The sequence below is a fragment of the Protopterus annectens genome, chromosome 7.part0, assembly GCF_019279795.1.
Source record: "Protopterus annectens isolate FY-2018-M chromosome 7.part0, PAN1.0, whole genome shotgun sequence".
NCBI lineage: Eukaryota > Metazoa > Chordata > Ceratodontiformes > Protopteridae > Protopterus > Protopterus annectens.
In genome coordinates this window covers 175,214,532-175,232,454 of record NC_056739.1, presented here as the reverse complement: position 1 = coordinate 175,232,454, position 17,923 = coordinate 175,214,532, and the positions used below count along the sequence as shown (strand labels likewise).

At 41.9% G+C, this 17,923-nt stretch overlaps 1 protein-coding gene across 2 annotated transcripts in view; it reads left to right on the top strand.

Annotated features, from left to right (window-relative positions):
• DENND2D (DENN domain containing 2D) overlaps positions 1-17,467 on the top strand; it is a 773,347-nt gene extending 755,880 nt beyond the window's left edge. For both annotated transcript variants that reach the window (XM_044076655.1, XM_044076656.1), the window contains exon 12: positions 11,611-17,467. In XM_044076655.1, coding sequence (XP_043932590.1) covers positions 11,611-11,675 — 65 coding nt within the window. In that variant the 3' untranslated portion in view covers positions 11,676-17,467. The remainder of the gene's footprint in view (positions 1-11,610) is intronic.
• Positions 17,468-17,923: the final 456 nt, after the last annotated feature.

The following is a 17,923-nucleotide window of genomic DNA, read 5'->3' as shown; positions in this document are numbered from 1 at the left end:
GGATTTAGGTGTCAGTGAAAAGGTCATCTACCCATCAGTCACTTATCCAAAGTTTTACCATATAGTTCATAGGTTCATAGGTGTGTACTAGGCTAATGGCCCTGGAACCTTTACAAGCCTAGCCCAAAAAAATTGCCTAGGCACCATGCTACCCGATGTTAGTTCACAGTGCCCCTATCCAATAGGGCAACTGAAATTATCCTTGGAGTGAACTTTCTGTTACCCATTCACTCATCAAGATTTGTCTTGAAGAGAGCCAGCGAGGTGCTCTGCTTGATATGAATGGAAAGCTTATTCCAGAGTATGGGTAGTCTTTGGGAGATGAACCTGTCCCTCCAGCATGTTCTGTTAATTGTAGTAATGAGGTTGTGCTCTCTGGAGTGTGTGGTGCTGGGGGATTGGGATTTCTTTAGGTGTAGCATTTCAAGTAGGGCTGGATTGGACATGGCTTTGTAAGTCAAGCAGAGATCACCTCTAAGTAGACGATAAGAGACTGAGAACAGCTGAAGTTTCTTGAGTCTGTCCATGTAGGACATATGTTTAAGGTCTAGGATCCTTTTTGTGAGGTACTTTTGTGGCCTGTCCAGCTGTTGTAGTGTGATATATGACTTGCATCCTTCAAAGTACAAAAGCGCTGATGTACAGAAAGAGATATGAAAGAAGGCATTTAACTTTACAGAATCCCTCAGTGTGTGGATGATTCATTTCTGACAGCATGCCATACAGGTTTCCTGACCATTCTTACCCCAGCCTTCATGTGTGTCATGTGTTTTTCATGGCAATGTTCTTTTATCCTGAAATTTGATTATATTTATTGAAGACACTGAGAGTATGTATGTTTTGCCCTAGGGGTCACTGTATTCGGTCTGTGATTTGTGGGAGAAATGATATACCAGTTCTTCTGTTGGAGTTCTCTGGTGTCATTCCAAATGGATCCAGCCAGTATCTGTCTGCCTGGGATGACATGGTTAACAGGCCTCAATGCTTTGCCAGAGATGGCCTCCACCTGTCACCCCTGAGATTCTGGATCTTGGCCAAGACTCTTGTTTCCCCCATTATGCCTTTTTTAGGCAATGTCACAAAGACAAATCTTCCAATATAAAAGATCTGTCAAAAAGCAAGTTGAAGGTCATGCTGCTTAGCGCTAGGAGCCTTAACCTGAAAATGCACTCACTGAAGGCTCTCCTCGTACTGCAAGATGTTGATGTCTGTGTGGTCACAGAAACTTGGTTCAGGGCTGTGGAGAGCACTCCTGCCTTACCAGTCTATACCTCATTCCACACATTTCAACCACAAATTGAGGTCGGGGAAGACTAAGGGTGATGGAGATTCTATCTTCATTAAGAACTGGCACACCTCCAGACTGGTTTGCCAGCATGATGCACTGGAACTACTCCAGCTGCAACTGACAGTTGGCAAGACTCCCTTCATAGCCAGCTATAGACCTCCTCCATGACTCAGGACACTCACTCCTCCTACGTGGACCTACTTGAATCCATCAAGGTACCCCTTAACAGCCTGATCTTTGGTGACTTCAACTACCCCACCATAGACTGGGTGAACTATTCCTGCACTAATGTGCTCAACCAAAGATTCCTTGACTTCATCAGTTCTAGGGCACTATACCAGCTCGTCTCATCCCCCAGAAGGGGAGATAACATTCTGGACTTGGTTATCACCAATACGGGCGACCACTGCACCACTCCCATAGTATGTTCTTCCCTGATGAGATCAGACCATCAGTCAGTCTCATTCAAAGTTTCTGCCCCACCAATAACCAGGCTAAAAAACTTCTCAAAAGCTGACTACAACCTCCAAAGGGAGGGTATCAGTAGCTTAATACCACTGCCCCTCTCAGAGGATGCAGACAACTATGCTGAATGTATACAGGTGTACTTAAACTAGTGTAAACACCCACATGTCAGCATTGCTAATGTCAGTACAATAAAACATTGCTACATCATTGCACATGCTCTGAGAAATAACCATGGAGCATGCAGCCAGCAGTCAAATGTAATTTTTTGTGCAGGGCAAGTCACCCCCCCGATAGTTATATATTCTAACACAGAGATTGCACAATACCAGGGAAAGACCATGTAAAATGTAACTGGGAAATTAATAGAAGGAAGGCAGAGAGATACTGTCAGTTCTGGAAAAAGGAAAAAGAGTAAAGCGTAACATTTTAAAAGAAACTGCATACATTGATATTGTTATAAATTTGTGGTTTGTGTATAAATTAAATGGAAAATGATGGTGTTGCATGTTACATAGCTGGCCTTAGGCATAGACCAACTAGGCAGCTGCCTAGGGTGCTGCTCTAGCAGGGTGTTTTTCCAGTATTTATCTGTTTAATTTTTTGTAGTAAAGAAATGTTTTTTTTAAAATGTGTTGAATAAAGACAGAAAAAAATGAAAAGTAAGACAAACTCTGAAAAGAAACAGAGAAAAAAGTAATCTGGATGGTGTAAATAGACCAGAAAGGGGGTACCGGGAGGTATGGGGATGCCCTGTGTAGACCTTTTGCCTAGGGCACCAGTTAACCAAAGGCTGACCGTGATGTGTTATGAAATGAATAAAATGATTCATCGAAAAAGAATGCTGTAACAAAAACCTAACTGCTATATGTAACTGCTCTGTAATTGCTACTGTATAAGATCTTGGGTTGTGGCCAGTGCAATGTAATGCATACCAACAAATAGAACAACTGAAATATAAAGTTTAATAACAAAATGTTAGCACTTTCATGCCCAAAGTCACTAACATTTTGTATTAAATTTTATATCTCATTTATGGTGAATTAGTTCTTCCATTTGTTAGATGGTATTTGCTTTTTTTCATATGTTTGGTTTGTTATTTGCCTTATAACACAGATCAGATTGTAAAAGCCTGCCTTTCATCTGAACATGTTCCAGTGCAGTACTGTAGCTCCCCCTGCTGTACAGGGAAAGTATAACATTGTAGTACCAGCAGTTCTAAACACCTTCATGATACCACTAAACAGGATCACAGGAAAAGGGACTTCCTTCTTTCCTGCAGGTGCACTTAACTAGGAATTAATTGTATGAGGTAGCTTTATACAGCAGAAAAGAAAAAGTGAAAGAAAAAAATTTCAAATTATAATCAAATGGACGTTTGACCATGTGATGTTAAAAAGTCCATTCCCTTTCTGCAATTTCAGTTACTTGACACAGAGCCTAGTGTTTTTCAGGTAATAGAATGCATGTGGAAATGTGTGTATTTGTGTGTGTGTGTGTGTGTGTGTGTGTGTGTGTGTGTGTGTGTGTGTGTGTGTGCGCGTGTGTAGGGTTTCCACTTCTCAACTAATCCAGGATTGCAGGACAGTCCCTATTAAGGCAGTTCCTAGCTGTGTACTAGGCTAATGGCCCTGGAGCCTTTACAAGCCTAGCCCATAGGATTACCCTGGCATTGTGCCACCCAACCTTAGTTCCTAGTGCCTCTGTTGAGTACAGCCACTGGAGTGATCCCCAGGGTGAATTTTCTATTTCCCATCCACTCATCAAGATTTCTCTTGAAGAGGGCCAGTGAGGTGCTCTGTTTGACATGTATGGGAAGTCAGTTCCATAGCATGGACAGTCTCTGGGTTATGAACCTGTCCCTCCAGCATGTTCTGTTGATTGTGGTGATGAGGTTGAGGTCTTTGGAACATATGGTGCGGAGGGATTGGGATTTCTTCAGATGTAGCATTTCTAACAGAGCTGGGTCAGACATGGCTTTGTAAGTCAAGCAGAGATCGCCTCTAAGTAGGTGATATGAGACAGCGAATAGTTGGAGGTTTTTTTAGTCTATCCATATAGGACAAATGTTTAAGGCCTAGAATCCTCTTTTTGTGGTACTTTTGTGGCCTCTCCAGTTGTTGCAGGTGTTTAGTGAGGCACATACCAAATGGGGCATTGTACTCAATGATTGGCCTAATGAGGGAAGAGTAGAGGGAGACAATGACCTCTTTCTTCCTGGATGCAAAACCCTTATTAATGAGATGTGCCATATAAAAGGACTTTCTTATCACAGTGGCAATGTGGTGGTCAAAAGAGAGGTTGCTGTCAACATGTGTTCCCAGATCGCTTATAATGCCTTCTGTGTTCAGTGGACTACCATCGATGTGGTAACTCATGGGAACCAGTTTTTTCTCAAAGGGGATGACGACACAGTTTTTGGCATTGAGCTTAAGGCCATGGGTCTGACACCAGTCATTGGTCTCAGTGAGGCCATTCTATAGGATGTCAACATCACTTGGGGAGTTAATAATAGCTCCCAACTTGCAATTATCTGTGAACTTTGTCAGCCAGAGTCCCTTCGTGTTGGCCTGGACTTCAGAGAAGTAGATGCCAAACAGGAGAGGACCTAGGACCGAACCCTGTGGGACTCCACTCATGACTAGTTGGCAGTCTGACTTGCAGTCACCTATTTTAACACTGTGGGAGCTACCTGTAAGCCAGTTTGCAACCCACCTAGTGATATATGGGTTGATGCCTAGCTTAGCGAGTTTTGCTATGATTCCTGAGTGGAGAATGGTATCAAAGGCCTTGGCCAGATCAAGGTAGGCTGTATGAACCACCTTGCTTTCATCCACAGCTCTGGTGACTGACTCAAAGAAGTTGACCAAGTTGAGCAGGCATGATCTACCCGTCACAAAACCAAACTCTGTGGGATCCAGAGTTTGGAGATTCCCTATATCCTTGTTTATTAGGTCCATGATGATGCATTAGATAGCTTTGCATATCAGACTTGTCAGGTTAATGGGGGAGATAGTTCCCAGGGTCTGTAGTCGCTCCTTCTTTGTTGAGAGGGATGACTGTAGCAGTGCACCATTTGGTAGGGACAATGCCTGAGGTGAAGCCATGATTGAACAGAGCACACAGGTGAGGTGCCAGTTCACTCTGTAGTTCATGTAGAACACAGCCAGGGATATTGCCAGGTCCCATAAAAGCTGTATTTTTTACCTTGGACAGTGCTGTTTTAACCCATGCAGCAGTAATACTGGGTGCCTGGCAATCTACTGGTATTGTGACTGGTCCCTTGGGGGGCGGGGTAAAGTTGGCACTGAATCTGTCGGCCAGTATATTGGCAATATCTGTTGGCTTGGTATAGAAGGTACCATTGTGCAGTAGCTCAGAGCAAATCTGGCTATTGCTGTGGAGATTCTTTACATAACTATGTATCATTGTCTTTACTATCTGCTGCAATTCTGTTTTCATAGCTAGCTTTAGAGGATTTTATGAGGGATCTCAACTTTTTGTTGAGGCTGATAAGAGTGTTTTTCCAGTCTTGGGACTTCACCTTATTCCACATCAGTTTCCTCCTTCTGTTGTAGAGTTTGTTTATGGCAGGGGAACACCAGATTGGCTCCCTTTTTTGGAGGAGAGCATCTTGGTTCTATAGGGTATGGCGAGATCGATGCATTTGTGTACATGTTCGTACAGTGCACTGGTGTATGATTCGGCAGTCATGCAACTGATCTCCATTTGCATGGGTGCAGTGAAGTTAGCCACCTCTGTTTTTAGGAGCCCAAAGTTTTTCATGGTGGTTACCTTTGCGGTGGGGGGGGGGGGGATTTCCAAGGTGATTAATTTGTGGTCAGATCTAACCAGGGAGGAGTTAACTATTGGTGTAGAGCAATGGTCGCCCATGTTAGTAATGATCAGGTCAAGGATGTTGCTACCTTTAGTGGGGTAAAACGAGCTGGTCCAGGGCACTGGAATTAATGAATTCCAGGAAACATTGGGCAAGTGTATTGGTACATGAGTAGTTCATAGGTTCATAGGTAGATACTAGGCTATCAGCCCTAGGGCATTTATAAGCCTAGCCAGAGTGTATTTGGCTTCCACCTCCCTATTAGATTAGCCTACTGTGCCTCTGTACAGTAGGTCACAGAAGGTACCCTTTATGATTAGTTTACTGTGCCTCTGTCTAGCAGGGACACAGAAGAGATCCCAGGGGTGAATTTGTGATTTCCCATCCACGCGTCCAGATTTCGCTTGAAGAGGGTCAGCGAGGGGCTATGTCTAACATGAATTGGGATTCTATTCCAGAGTGAGGGGAGCCTCTGGGAAATGAATCTGTCCCTCCAGCATGTCCTATTTATTTTTGTGCTGAGGTTTAAGTCCCTGGAGCATGTAGCTCTAAGGGACTTGGATTTTATGAGGTGGAGCATGTCCATTAATTCTGGGTTTGACATGGCTTTTTACGTCAGGCATAGATCGCCTCTAAATAGGCGGTAAGCAACTGAGTAGAGCTGGAGTTTCTTAAGTCGAGCTGCATAGGACATCTGTTTGTATCCCATGATCCTCTTGGTGAGGTACTTTTGTGGTCTCTCCAGTTGCTGCAGGTGTCGGTTAAGGTACATCCCAAAGGGGGCATTGTATTCAATTATGGACCTGATGAGTGATGAGTAGAGGGGCACAATGACCTCTCTTGATCTAGATGCAAACCCTTTCGTGATATGGTGGGCTATATAGAAAGTCTTTCTAACCACTTTGGCAACGTGATTATCAAAGGAGAGATTACTATCTACGTTTGTCCCCAAATCTCTAATTACTTCTTTCGTACTTAATGGATTACCACCTATGTGGTAATTTGTGGGCACCTTGTTTTTCCCAAAGGGGATGACTATGCACTTTTTAGCATTTAGCTTGAGGCCGTGGCTCTGGCACCAAGCATCCGTCTCTGTGAGACCCCTTTGGAGGATGCTTGTGTCAGCTGGAGATTCGATTATGGCCCTCAGTTTGCAGTCATCTGTGAACTTTGTCAGCCATAATCCCCCTGTGTTAGCCTAAACCTCAGCGAAGTATATACCGAACAAGAGAGGTCCCAGAACTGAGCCCTGTAGGACGCCACTTGTAACTGGTTTGGATTCGGACATGGCACCTGCGATTCTGACCATGTGGGTTCTATCCCTGAGCCAGTTTGCAACCCATCGTGTGATATAGGGGTTGATATTTAAGCTGGTAAGCTTATTTATGATGTCCGAGTGGGGTATTGTGTCAAAGGCTTTTGTGAGGTCCAGGTAGGCTGTGTGGACTACCTTGCCCTCATCTATGGCTTTCGTAACTGTTTCAAAGAAATCAACTAGGTTTAAGAGGCAAGATCTGCCCATAACAAAGCCAAATTGGGTAGGGTCCAGTGTCTGGAGGTTCCCAATGTCTTTGTTTATAAGTTCCATGATAATATGCTCCATAGCTTTACAGACCAGATTAGTCAGGCTTATGGGGCGATAGTTCCAGGGATCCGTTGTGGCACCACCTTTGTGGAGTGGGACCACTGTAGCTGTACGCCATTCTTTGGGTACATATCCTGTAGTAAGGCTAAGTTTGAACAGTGACTTAATGTGAGGGTTCAGTTCTTCTTGGAGCTCATGTAAGACACAGCCTGGGACACCGTCCGGTCCCATAGATGCTGTGTATTTTGCTTTGGAGAGTGCAGCTTTCACCTGTGCATCTGTGATGTGAGGGAAGTTACATTCAGTTGGGATAGGCATTTGCTCCTTTGGGAGGGAAGGGGGGGAGAAGTTTGCACTGAATCTGTCAGCCAGGATGTTGGCTATGTCTGTAGGTCCAGTATATTTTGTACCATTATGCAACAATTCAGAGCATATCTGGGAGTTTCCACCCATATTCCTGACATAACTAAAGAAGGCCTTGTGATTATCTTTAGTGTCTAGGGCAATTTTTCTTTCAAAACAGGCCTTTGATGATTTTACGAGTGATTGAAGTTTCTTGCTAATACTGATCAGAGATGCTGTCCCTTTTTGGAATTTTGCTCTGTCATGTAGTAGCTTCCTCATTCTGTTGTATAGCTTATTTATGGCCGGGGTCCACCAGACAGGTCTCCTGTTTTTGGAGGAGTGAGTCTTGGTTTTATTTGGGATAGCATGATCCATGCATCCCTGCAGGTGCTCATAGAATGCATTTGTAAAGGATTCTGCAGATTGGGCTGTATTATCCTCTGGCCCGGGGGCTTTGAAGGATTCCACCTCAGTCTTGAGAAGTGCAAAGTTGGCTTTTGAGAAATTCTTTACCGTGATTTCCTTGGCTGGGGGTGGGGACGGGATATGGATGTCCAGGGAAATTTGTTTATGGTCTGATCTTACCAATGAGGAGTTTACCTCTGGTGTGGAACAGAGTCCCCATGTTGGTGATTAACAGGTCCAATATGTTGTTTCCTCTTGTGGGAGTGGTGACCAGTTGTTCCATTGCATTAGAGTTTATAAATTCAAGGAGCCGTTGGGTGAGGGTGTTTGGGCTTGAGTAGTTTTCCCAGTCAATGTTTGGGTAGTTGAAGTCACCCAATAACATAGTGTTTGGAGAGACCTTCATATTCTCCAGTGTTCTCAGGAATGCCAAGTGGGGTTCCTGTAATAGGGAGAGTGTTCTGTAGCAGGCTACAAACTGAAAGGCAGTTTTGCCCACTGTTAGTTGCACATGGATGGTTTCCGATGCTTCGTGCAGTGCCACTAACCTGGAGGTGTAGGTATCTTTGATGAATATAGATACTCCCCCTCCTTTTCTGCTTCAGTCCGAGTTTTGGGGCCGAAACACATGGTATGAGTTATAACCTGGTAGTGCTGGGGTGCTCTCAGGAGCCTTGAACCAGGTTTCTGTTACTGCACAGACATCGATTTTCTCCATACTGAGGAGAGCCTCGAGTGCATTGAGTAGCATTACCTTTAGTTTTTTTATCCTTGGGTTGTCTATGGAGGTGGGTTTGCCCTTTGAGCCTTGCCTAAAAAAGGCACTATGGGGGTGGCAAGAGCCTTGGCCAGTATACGAAAGCCTAAGGGTGACAGGTGCAAGCCGTCCCTAGCAAAGCAACGTGGCTTGTCGAGCATGTCATCCCAGGCTGACAGACACTGGATCCCCTTTGAATGACACCAATACTTTAGCCAATTGTTGAAGCTGATCATTTTGACTTTATACTGTGGTATCATTCTAGGTGAGGGCAAGATGCTACTCAAGGTCAGGGTCATACCAGCCTGGGCTACATGATCAGAGAGCTCCTTTATGTCTCTTTTCATGTAGTCCAGGGAGGTACATCTCAGGTCATTCACACCAGCATGGACAATGACAGAGTCATACTTGTACTTGCTTTGGAGTGACCTGAGTGCTTGCGTTATGCAGCGGATCCTGGCACCCGACAGGCAGCATACAGTGACCTTCTCCTTGTTCAGTCCGGTGAGTGGGACTTCAGTGTGCCAGACAATAGAGTCCTCTATAACAAGTGTATTTGGTGTGTTGTTTGGCCTTAAGGGCTGTGACTGTGAGACACACTGATTTTGTGAGATATGTGACTCATGGGTATTGTTGAGGGGTGGCTGTTGCTTGGATATCTGCTTAGGAGGTCTTTGCTGTTTAGGCAGATTTTTATTTAGAGCCTCCGGGTATGTTTTTGTGTGTTTATGTGTTGGGTATGCAGATGCAATTGGTCTGTGTGAGACTGAATTTGTGGTGCGGGTGGTTACCTTTTCCTCCTGACTGACTGTGCCAGTCTTTGGTTGAGAGAGCTCTGCCTCCAGTTTGGCTGTGTAACTGCATCTCTCACATGTATTAGAGTTTGTTGGAAGGAGGAGAGTGTTGTCTGTGTACATAAGGCAATTGTAACATTGCCTCAAAATTCCCAGATTCACCAGCTGGACTGGAGAGTAACCCTGAAACTGACCCTTGGACATACCAGATTAGTATAAGGAACTGTTTTTTTACTGATCAGATTAGGGAAGGGAACTGATTTTTCACTTGATCAGGAAGGACCAATCGGGAGCCTAATACTTATGAAAAGTCAAGGAGGGTGTAGTGCTTTAGTTAGTTAGTGTTTCCTTATAAGAGCTGAGCAAGTACAGGGCTTTAGAAAGAGAATAGAGTGATTAATTTGAGAGTTTGAACAGTTCTAAGGGTAAAAGTGAAGAGCAGACTTTGTGGAGCCTGGAATAGTTTAAACCTGTTTAGGCGGCGCTGCTCACTGCGCAACACCGTGCAAAAAGACAGTTGTAGGGTTTTAAGAGACAGGGATCAAGGAGTTTAGAATTGACCCAAAATGGCCAATAAAACTACAGCTTCTAGGCAGTAACCACTCCTCCAGGGACAGGCAGGTTGTTCAGTGTTAACCACTGCCACTGGTGAACACAGAGACTTCCCTTTAGCCCAAGCAAGCACTGGTCTTCTAGAAACTTCCAAACAGTTCAGAATAGCAAAATTTGTAACTGAACTTTAACTTTCAGAAAGTGGGAAAAAAGCAAGATTTATTTATTTATTTTTTTCTTTTTTGTTGTAGTTTAAAGGTAGCAGAGATACACAAGCAGCAAAATATTTACAACAGTGCAATAAATGACCCCACATTTGAGTGCTAGGCCAAAATCAGGTAAAATGCAGTTTTTAGAGAAAAAAATGATTTTAAATTAAGCGCAACACAGGAAATGCAGTAAACAGGCTCTAGATGTGTTCCAAGTACTGTTACTGTTACAGATATAAACTTTAGCAAGCCGGAAAATGCCAAAAAGTAGGCGGCAAAGCAGTAAAACTTAACAAAAAAATCAGAAGAAAATACTTAAAATCACAAAAGTGGCTCCTTTTCTTCTCTCAGCGTTTTCTCCCCTTGGTAGGTGCTTCAGCAACAACAAGCAGTTAATGGAGGGGTAGTTGAAGTCGCCCAGTATGAGAGTGTTAGGTTGGACCGTAATATTCTCCAGGGTGCTTAGGAACATGGAGTGTGAGTCTTAGGACATGGTTGGGGACCTGTAGCAGACTATGACCTGAATCGCTGTCTTACCCAGTGTTAGCTGCACCTGAAGTATCTCACATGCATTATGTTGGGCTACCAGTCTGGAGGTGTGCGCATCCTTTATGAATATGGAAACACCATGCCTTTGGAGCCATTACCTTTCTGCAATTTCAGTTACTTGACATAGAGCCTAGTGTTTTGAAGGTAATAGAACGCATGTGGAAATGTGTCTATTTGTGTGTGCATGTGTGTGTGCTTGTATATAGGGTTTCCACCTGTCTCAACTAATGCAAGATTGCAGGACAGTCCCTATTAAGGCAGTTGTGCCCTGTTGGGGGGGACATGAAAATGGCAAATGCCATGACATTTTAAGATACAAATAGCTGCATAAAACAATTATTTTGTATATGATATATCTTCATATTTTATAAACTATCAGAAATGGCTCAAATTCCACAAGAGTGAGCTTTTATTCTGGCAAAAAAAAAAAAATAAAAGTCCAGTCGTTTGGACTAGTTGAAGATATGGTCTATTCTGCAAAATCTTATGTTTTCACAAGATAATATTCCACTGTGGAGATCTGAAATGGTAGCAACTCTGTGTATGTGATTGAGTGTGTGCTTGTACACACACATGCATGTGCTTGGGAAAGATGTTTCCTAAATTTGGTCTACAGTAAATAAGGAGAGATGAAAAACTTCATAGGTTCTGGTGATCTGCCATTAAGCTGCATGTTATATTTGCATTTTTTTCTTTTTTTCAACAAAACAGTTTTAGAGAAAAAAATAGTTTTGTATATTTCTACAGTATGAGACAGAAAAAATAAAAACAAGAAAATGTAGCAATAAAATATCTGATCAACTTCTTCATTCTTTTTCCCCAGGATATTTCGAACAGAAGGTTATTGAATACCGTGAAATGAAGAAAAAAGACAAGGATAAGTCATAGTAGCTGGGACACAAAGATTTATATGCAGGAAATCCCACTTACTCTGATGTAAATTATCCATACTGCACAAGGTGGGATATAAAGGTTGCCATGGAAGAAATACCACTACCCCTGATGTAAATATTTCTTACTGAGAAAGCTGGGATACTGAAATATCCCAGCAGGATATACAACTTCTCCTGTTGTAAATATTCTTTGCTGTACCTAAGCACATTAGATATTTTTTTTTCGGGAAGGAAAGCTGTGTTTCAGCATAGTTCCTGTAAACAATGTGAAGGACTTAGAATACTCATGTACATAGAAAAAAAACGTTTAATTTTATTTATGTATAGTGGACTTGTGTCAACACAAACTGCCTATGGATGAGGCCAATACTTCTGCACCCTGAAGTTTGATTATTCTTGGGAACTCCCATTTTGTTTTGTTTTGTGTGGATAATTTTTTGATTGTCATTTTCTTAGTTGTCTATTCTGCTGTAATGCTAGACTCTGGGGGGTCTGTCTATGTATACCACCATTTTCATTATGGGGAAATTTTCAGTCACCATTCAAGAAAATATACAGAGGGAGTCGGTTTTGAGTATATCTGAGCTGCACGTGGATGATAACTGGTGGGAATGACAAGACACCCTGCACAACACCCTGCGTTGACTGTCAGGTCTCAACCTTTTTTTCCATCAGCTAGCTCTGATGGCGGAAAGGGATAAAGCCCTGACAAAGACACAGGTAACTGTGGTTCAGTTATCAGCACAAGACACAGAGCTGGCATGAGAAAGATGGTCATTCCCAACTTGCAGGGAAGAGGCCAGCTCAGTCTGCAACACTGCCTTTATCCCCTTGGAGGAGAGTCAGTAAATCATGCAGTGACAGTGGAGTATGTATTATGACTGTCAAGTCATGTTTGTGTGGTAGCCTTTCAATACACTTACTTGAGTAGAGCATAGAGGTTCCCATGGCAATGTGGGTCACAGGAACTCTACCCAGGGGTGGGGTTTATGACCTAACAGTAATGCCATCATTGCCTGAATGCTGGGAAGAGCATAAATGATTTCTGTGACTGCCTGTATGATAGCTTCTTCAGATGGTGCTCATCCATGTGGTGGAGATACTCAGAATGAGAGAATGAATGGGCTGAAGTCCATGTAGGAGAGACCTGATGATCAACAGCCATGAGGCAAAAATTATATAAAAAACTTTCCATCAAAATGTGTGGCAAGTGGGAAAAGTATGTGATGAAGCATGACAGAAGTAAAAAAAAACAAACCCAGGGAATCAAGTGCATTAGCATTTATAATGTTTCCGGCTACAGGCCACCATGAGTAATGAATTTATAATTTCATTGGACAGTGCTGAGTATTGCCTTCTCAATGTAGTACAGAAGGTTTAAAATGAACTAATAAAACTTCTGTGGTATCATTCAACAATGTCATATTAGTGTGATAAAGTACTGACAGCCATTACTGCTCACACAAATAGTGAGTAGTTAGATATTTTTGGCCTTAGTTACAGCCATTACTGCTCACGCTAAAAGTGAGTAGCTAGAACTGTATGGCCTGTCTTCACTACTGTATAGCTGTTCATTAGTCCTTGTGTGTCTAAAAGGTAATCAATACAAATATCATGCTGAATGATGGATGTACTATAAATTATGCTGGTTACAAAAAGTCACAAATCCAGTTTGGACTAATTACATTATCATGGTTTTGTTAGTTTAGTTTTATGATTATACTTTTCAAAAAAGACACAAAATAAAATGCATAAATTAATTTAGGCCTTATCCAAAGGCATCTGACAGTTTTTATGACTCAGTATGGAAGTGCATTTGTCAAAATCCTGCATACAAAACATCAAGAAGTTGTATATTGAGCAGTGGGAGGAGCTGAGAGGAAGGGCAGGGAGATACGATGTTGTATATTGAGCAGTGGGATGAGCTGAGAGGAAGGGCAGGGAGATAAGAAGTTGTATATTGAGCAGTGGGAGGAGCTGAGAGGAAGGGCAGGGAGATAAGAAGTTGTATATTGAGCAGTGGGAGGAGCTGAGAGGAAGGGCAGGGAGATAAGAAGTTGTATATTGAGCAGTGGGATGAGCTGAGAGGAAGGGCAGGGAGATAAGAAGTTGTATATTGAGCAGTGGGAGGAGCTGAGAGGAAGGGCAGGGAGATAAGAAGTTGTATATTGAGCAGTGGGAGGAGCTGAGAGGAAGGGCAGGGAGATAAGAAGTTGTATATTGAGCAGTGGGAGGAGCTGAGAGGAAGGGCAGGGAGATCCGATGTTGTATATTGAGCAGTGGGATGAGCTGAGAGGAAGGGCAGGGAGATAAGAAGTGGTATATTGAGCAGTGGGAGGAGCTGAGAGGAAGGGCAGGGAGATATGATGTTGTATATTGAGCAGTGGGAGGAGCTGAGAGGAAGGGCAGGGAGATAAGAAGTTGTATATTGAGCAGTGGGAGGAGCTGGAAGGAATGGTAGAGAGATATGTAGGGAGCAAAATCTGGAAATAATAATCACAGAATCTTAAAGTGCATTCAGAAAAGATAAGCAAATATTCTATTAGCTTGTAAAGTCATAAATAGAGCTTGTTTTATTAAAATATATAAAGATAACGGTACTTCTGTATGGTACAATGACTGCAACAAAAGTAGTTTCCTTTACATTTTTGTCTGTCAGTGCTCTATATCTTTGAAATACTGAAGCCCCATTTTGCTATTCCACACTTCCTTCCCCCCACTGGTGGTCACATTATGTAGTGCTTTGATCTCCAGTAACTTCTCCTTCTTGCCAGCATAGAGGTTCACATATTACTTTGTGGACACTTCACACTTTGGTGCATATGTAATGCTATGAAGGAGATGTCAGTTCTATCAAGGAAGATCTGCCAGGTGATTATGAGTGGGTAGTGCAATTATGTGCTGAGTGGGATCTGGAAACTGATGTTGTTTTATGATGAAAGCAGGGTATACAGAAGTGCTAAAAGTTTTTGCTATGTGGTGTTTGTGAGCCGAAAAGTGGTACTGATGTAGAGCATTAAATATGTTATGGCATGGTTCTGGTATATGGTATCTGTGAATTGGAGTATGGTGCTGCTGTGGTGTGTTATGGAGTGGTTCTGATGTGTGGTATCTGCAAAGCTGGAGAGTGGTGATGATAGAGTGTATTGAGTGTACATTATTCAGGGTTCTGGTGTATGGTGTCTGTGCTGGTGTTATGTGGTGTGAGTGAAAGCGATTCTGGTGATTGCTAGTTTGAAATTGTGGTGTTAACAGCAATGTGGCATTTGTCTTGTACTGTGAATGTTAGTTGCATAGCAGTGCTGGTGTTGTGAGGTACAGGATGAACATGCATGCTGAGATTGTGGTAATCGTGAGTGGAAGACAGGTGCTAGAATTCTGCAGTGATCATGGTTTGTTGAGTTTTGCTGGGATGCTGGTGACAGTGGTTTGGAGACTGGTACTAGTATTGTGTGGTGACTTAGTTGGCTAGTAGTTGTGATAGTCATGATTTGAGGAACTATACTGATATTGTGCTGACTGAGAAGTAGAAGGAAGGCTGGAGCTGTCTGATGAGTATGATCTGGAAAGCAGTGCTGCTGATGTAATCTGTGCAAGTGCTGGTGATGTAATCTGTACAAGATGTACATAAATAGTCCTGGAAAGCAGTGCTGGTGATGTAATCTATGCAAGTGCTGGTGATGTAATCTGTACAAGATGTACATAAATAGTCCTGGAAAGCAGTGCTGGTGGTGTAATCTATGCAAGTGCTACTGCTGTAATGTATACAAGATGTACATAAATAGTCCTGAAAAGCAGTGCTGGTGATGTCATCTATACAAGTGCTACTGCTGTAATGTATACAAGATGTACATAAATAGTCCTGGAAAGCAGTGCTGGTGATGTACTCTGTGCAAGATGTACATAAATAGTCCTGGAAAGCAGTGCTGGTGATGTAATCTGTACAAGATGTACATAAATAGTCCTGGAAAGCAGTGCTGGTGATGTAATCTATGCAAGTGCTACTGCTGTAATGTATACAAGATGTACATAAATAGTCCTGAAAAGCAGTGCTGGTGATGTCATCTATGCAAGTGCTACTGCTGTAATGTATACAAGATGTACATAAATAGTCCTGGAAAGCAGTGCTGGTGATGTCATCTATGCAAGTGCTACTGCTGTAATGTATACAAGATGTACATAAATAGTCCTGAAAAGCAGTGCTGGTGATGTAATCTGTGCAAGATGTACATAAATAGTCCTGGAAAGCAGTGCTGGTGATGTAATCTGTGCAAGTGCTGGTGATGTAATCTGTACTAGATGTACATAAATAGTCCTGGAAAGCAGTGCTGGTGATGTAATCTGTGCAAGATGTACACAGATAGTGAGACTATGCTGATACACTATGGTGGTCGTGAATGGAATACAAGGTTGAGACTCTCATATTAGTCCGGTGACTGGTTCTGATATTGCGAGGTGATTGTTAGATGAAGAGTGATACTGGTGTTGTAACTGAAAGATGTAGAGAAGTGCTGGAACTCTGTTGTGACCTTGGGTTGGACAGCGATACAGTATTGTTGCTCTGTAATTAAGCTAAGAATAATGTTGATGTTGTGGCAGTCATACATTTACAGGACATACTATCAGTCTTTGGTGAAAGTTGTTTGAAGAGTGGTGCCTTGTTAGGTATGAGGCCCTCAGTCACTTAAAATATCCAACTGTACTCTGCATATATCTCTTGGTGCAACTATAATTTCACGGAGATTTTCTGCCACTTCAGAATGTGAGGTACAGATCCCCTCAGTATCTTTTGCTTAGTTAATATGGAGTTAACCATTTTGTGTGTCAGTTGATTTTCTGCCATCCAAATTAACATCAAACTATGTTTCATAATATTGCATCTTTAAATTTGATGTTTAAGCTTGTACAGTAAGGTCAAACTGTTACCCCTACAACAAAAAGGATAATGCAGACATCCACTTGAAGGTTTATATTGCTGTTGGCTAACTGTAAACTTATGGTATGTGTTACAACTGCAACTTTTGTGAATACTGTCTTCCGATATCCCTTCACCTGACTCACTAAGTACATATGTACGGAAATAGAAGAGATTCCCCTCCCCCACAAGGAAGTAAATAATAATGCTGAAAACGCTCGCCTCCTCCCCACAAACCCACAACCAAGGAACCTCATCCATTGATATCAGCTTATTGTTAGTGAACCTGTCAGACCTTTTTTTTTTTGTTCCAGGTACGGATGTTGTTCTATACATATGTGTTATATGCCTTTATGTTTATATTTGTTTTATTTCTAATCTGTTCTAGGTTTTTAATGTCATTTATTACCAAGGTGTAGTAGACTTTATTTTCTGTAGAATGTTAAAATGTTTAAGGTACTCAGGTGAGATCATGAAATGATTATCTTTTAGTGCAAAGTAAAGCTCTGCATTTTATGGTGAAAGTGTAGGGTTAAATGTTTTTAACCATCAGTTTTAGTGTTATATACAGTGTTTTGAAATCTTAGCACATCATTTTCAGCACAGTGATTGAAGATGAATTTTTTTTAAATGAATCTTGCACACAGGAAGCACTAACCTCTAAAAGGGAACCACCATTAATGTTTTATGTTGCATGACAGTAGCTACAGTGACTTCCATATACTTTGCAATAGTGCCTATAACAAAAAAATGAGAATTCTTCTTCAGAATGACCTGTCAGATATTGTTGTAAATTGTTTTGTTAAAATTAACTTGTATACTTGAATAGGTTTTGTGGTTTCCTTGTGGTAAAATAAAAATGTATATAAATCATTTCTTCAGTGTGCATTTTTGCAAAGATTGTTTTCTGATATCCCTTGTACCTGGATCACTAAATACATATCTACAGAAGAAGAAAAAAAGAGTGGACCACTGGGAGTTGTTCTTTCCAGGGAAGTAGACATTGGCTTTCCAGACTATGTGTTGTCCCCTCTTCAAATCAGCTAAATATTTAAATACATTTATACACAGGCCAGTCTTTTGAGGTTCAACATTTCAGTTGCATTTTGTAGTATAAGGGAAATGGTTTGGATTCCTAGCTGGGTGGGAATGCAGGGAGGATCATATTGCAAAGGGAGTTTTAAAAGGTACTCATTCCACAATGTTACACATTGAAAGGGTAAGTCACACATTCATTCCTAAGAACTTTTTTCACTAAAAACCATGGCAGAGAATAATGCTGAGTCATATTATTTCATCAAAAGAATGCTATATAAATATAAAGTAAC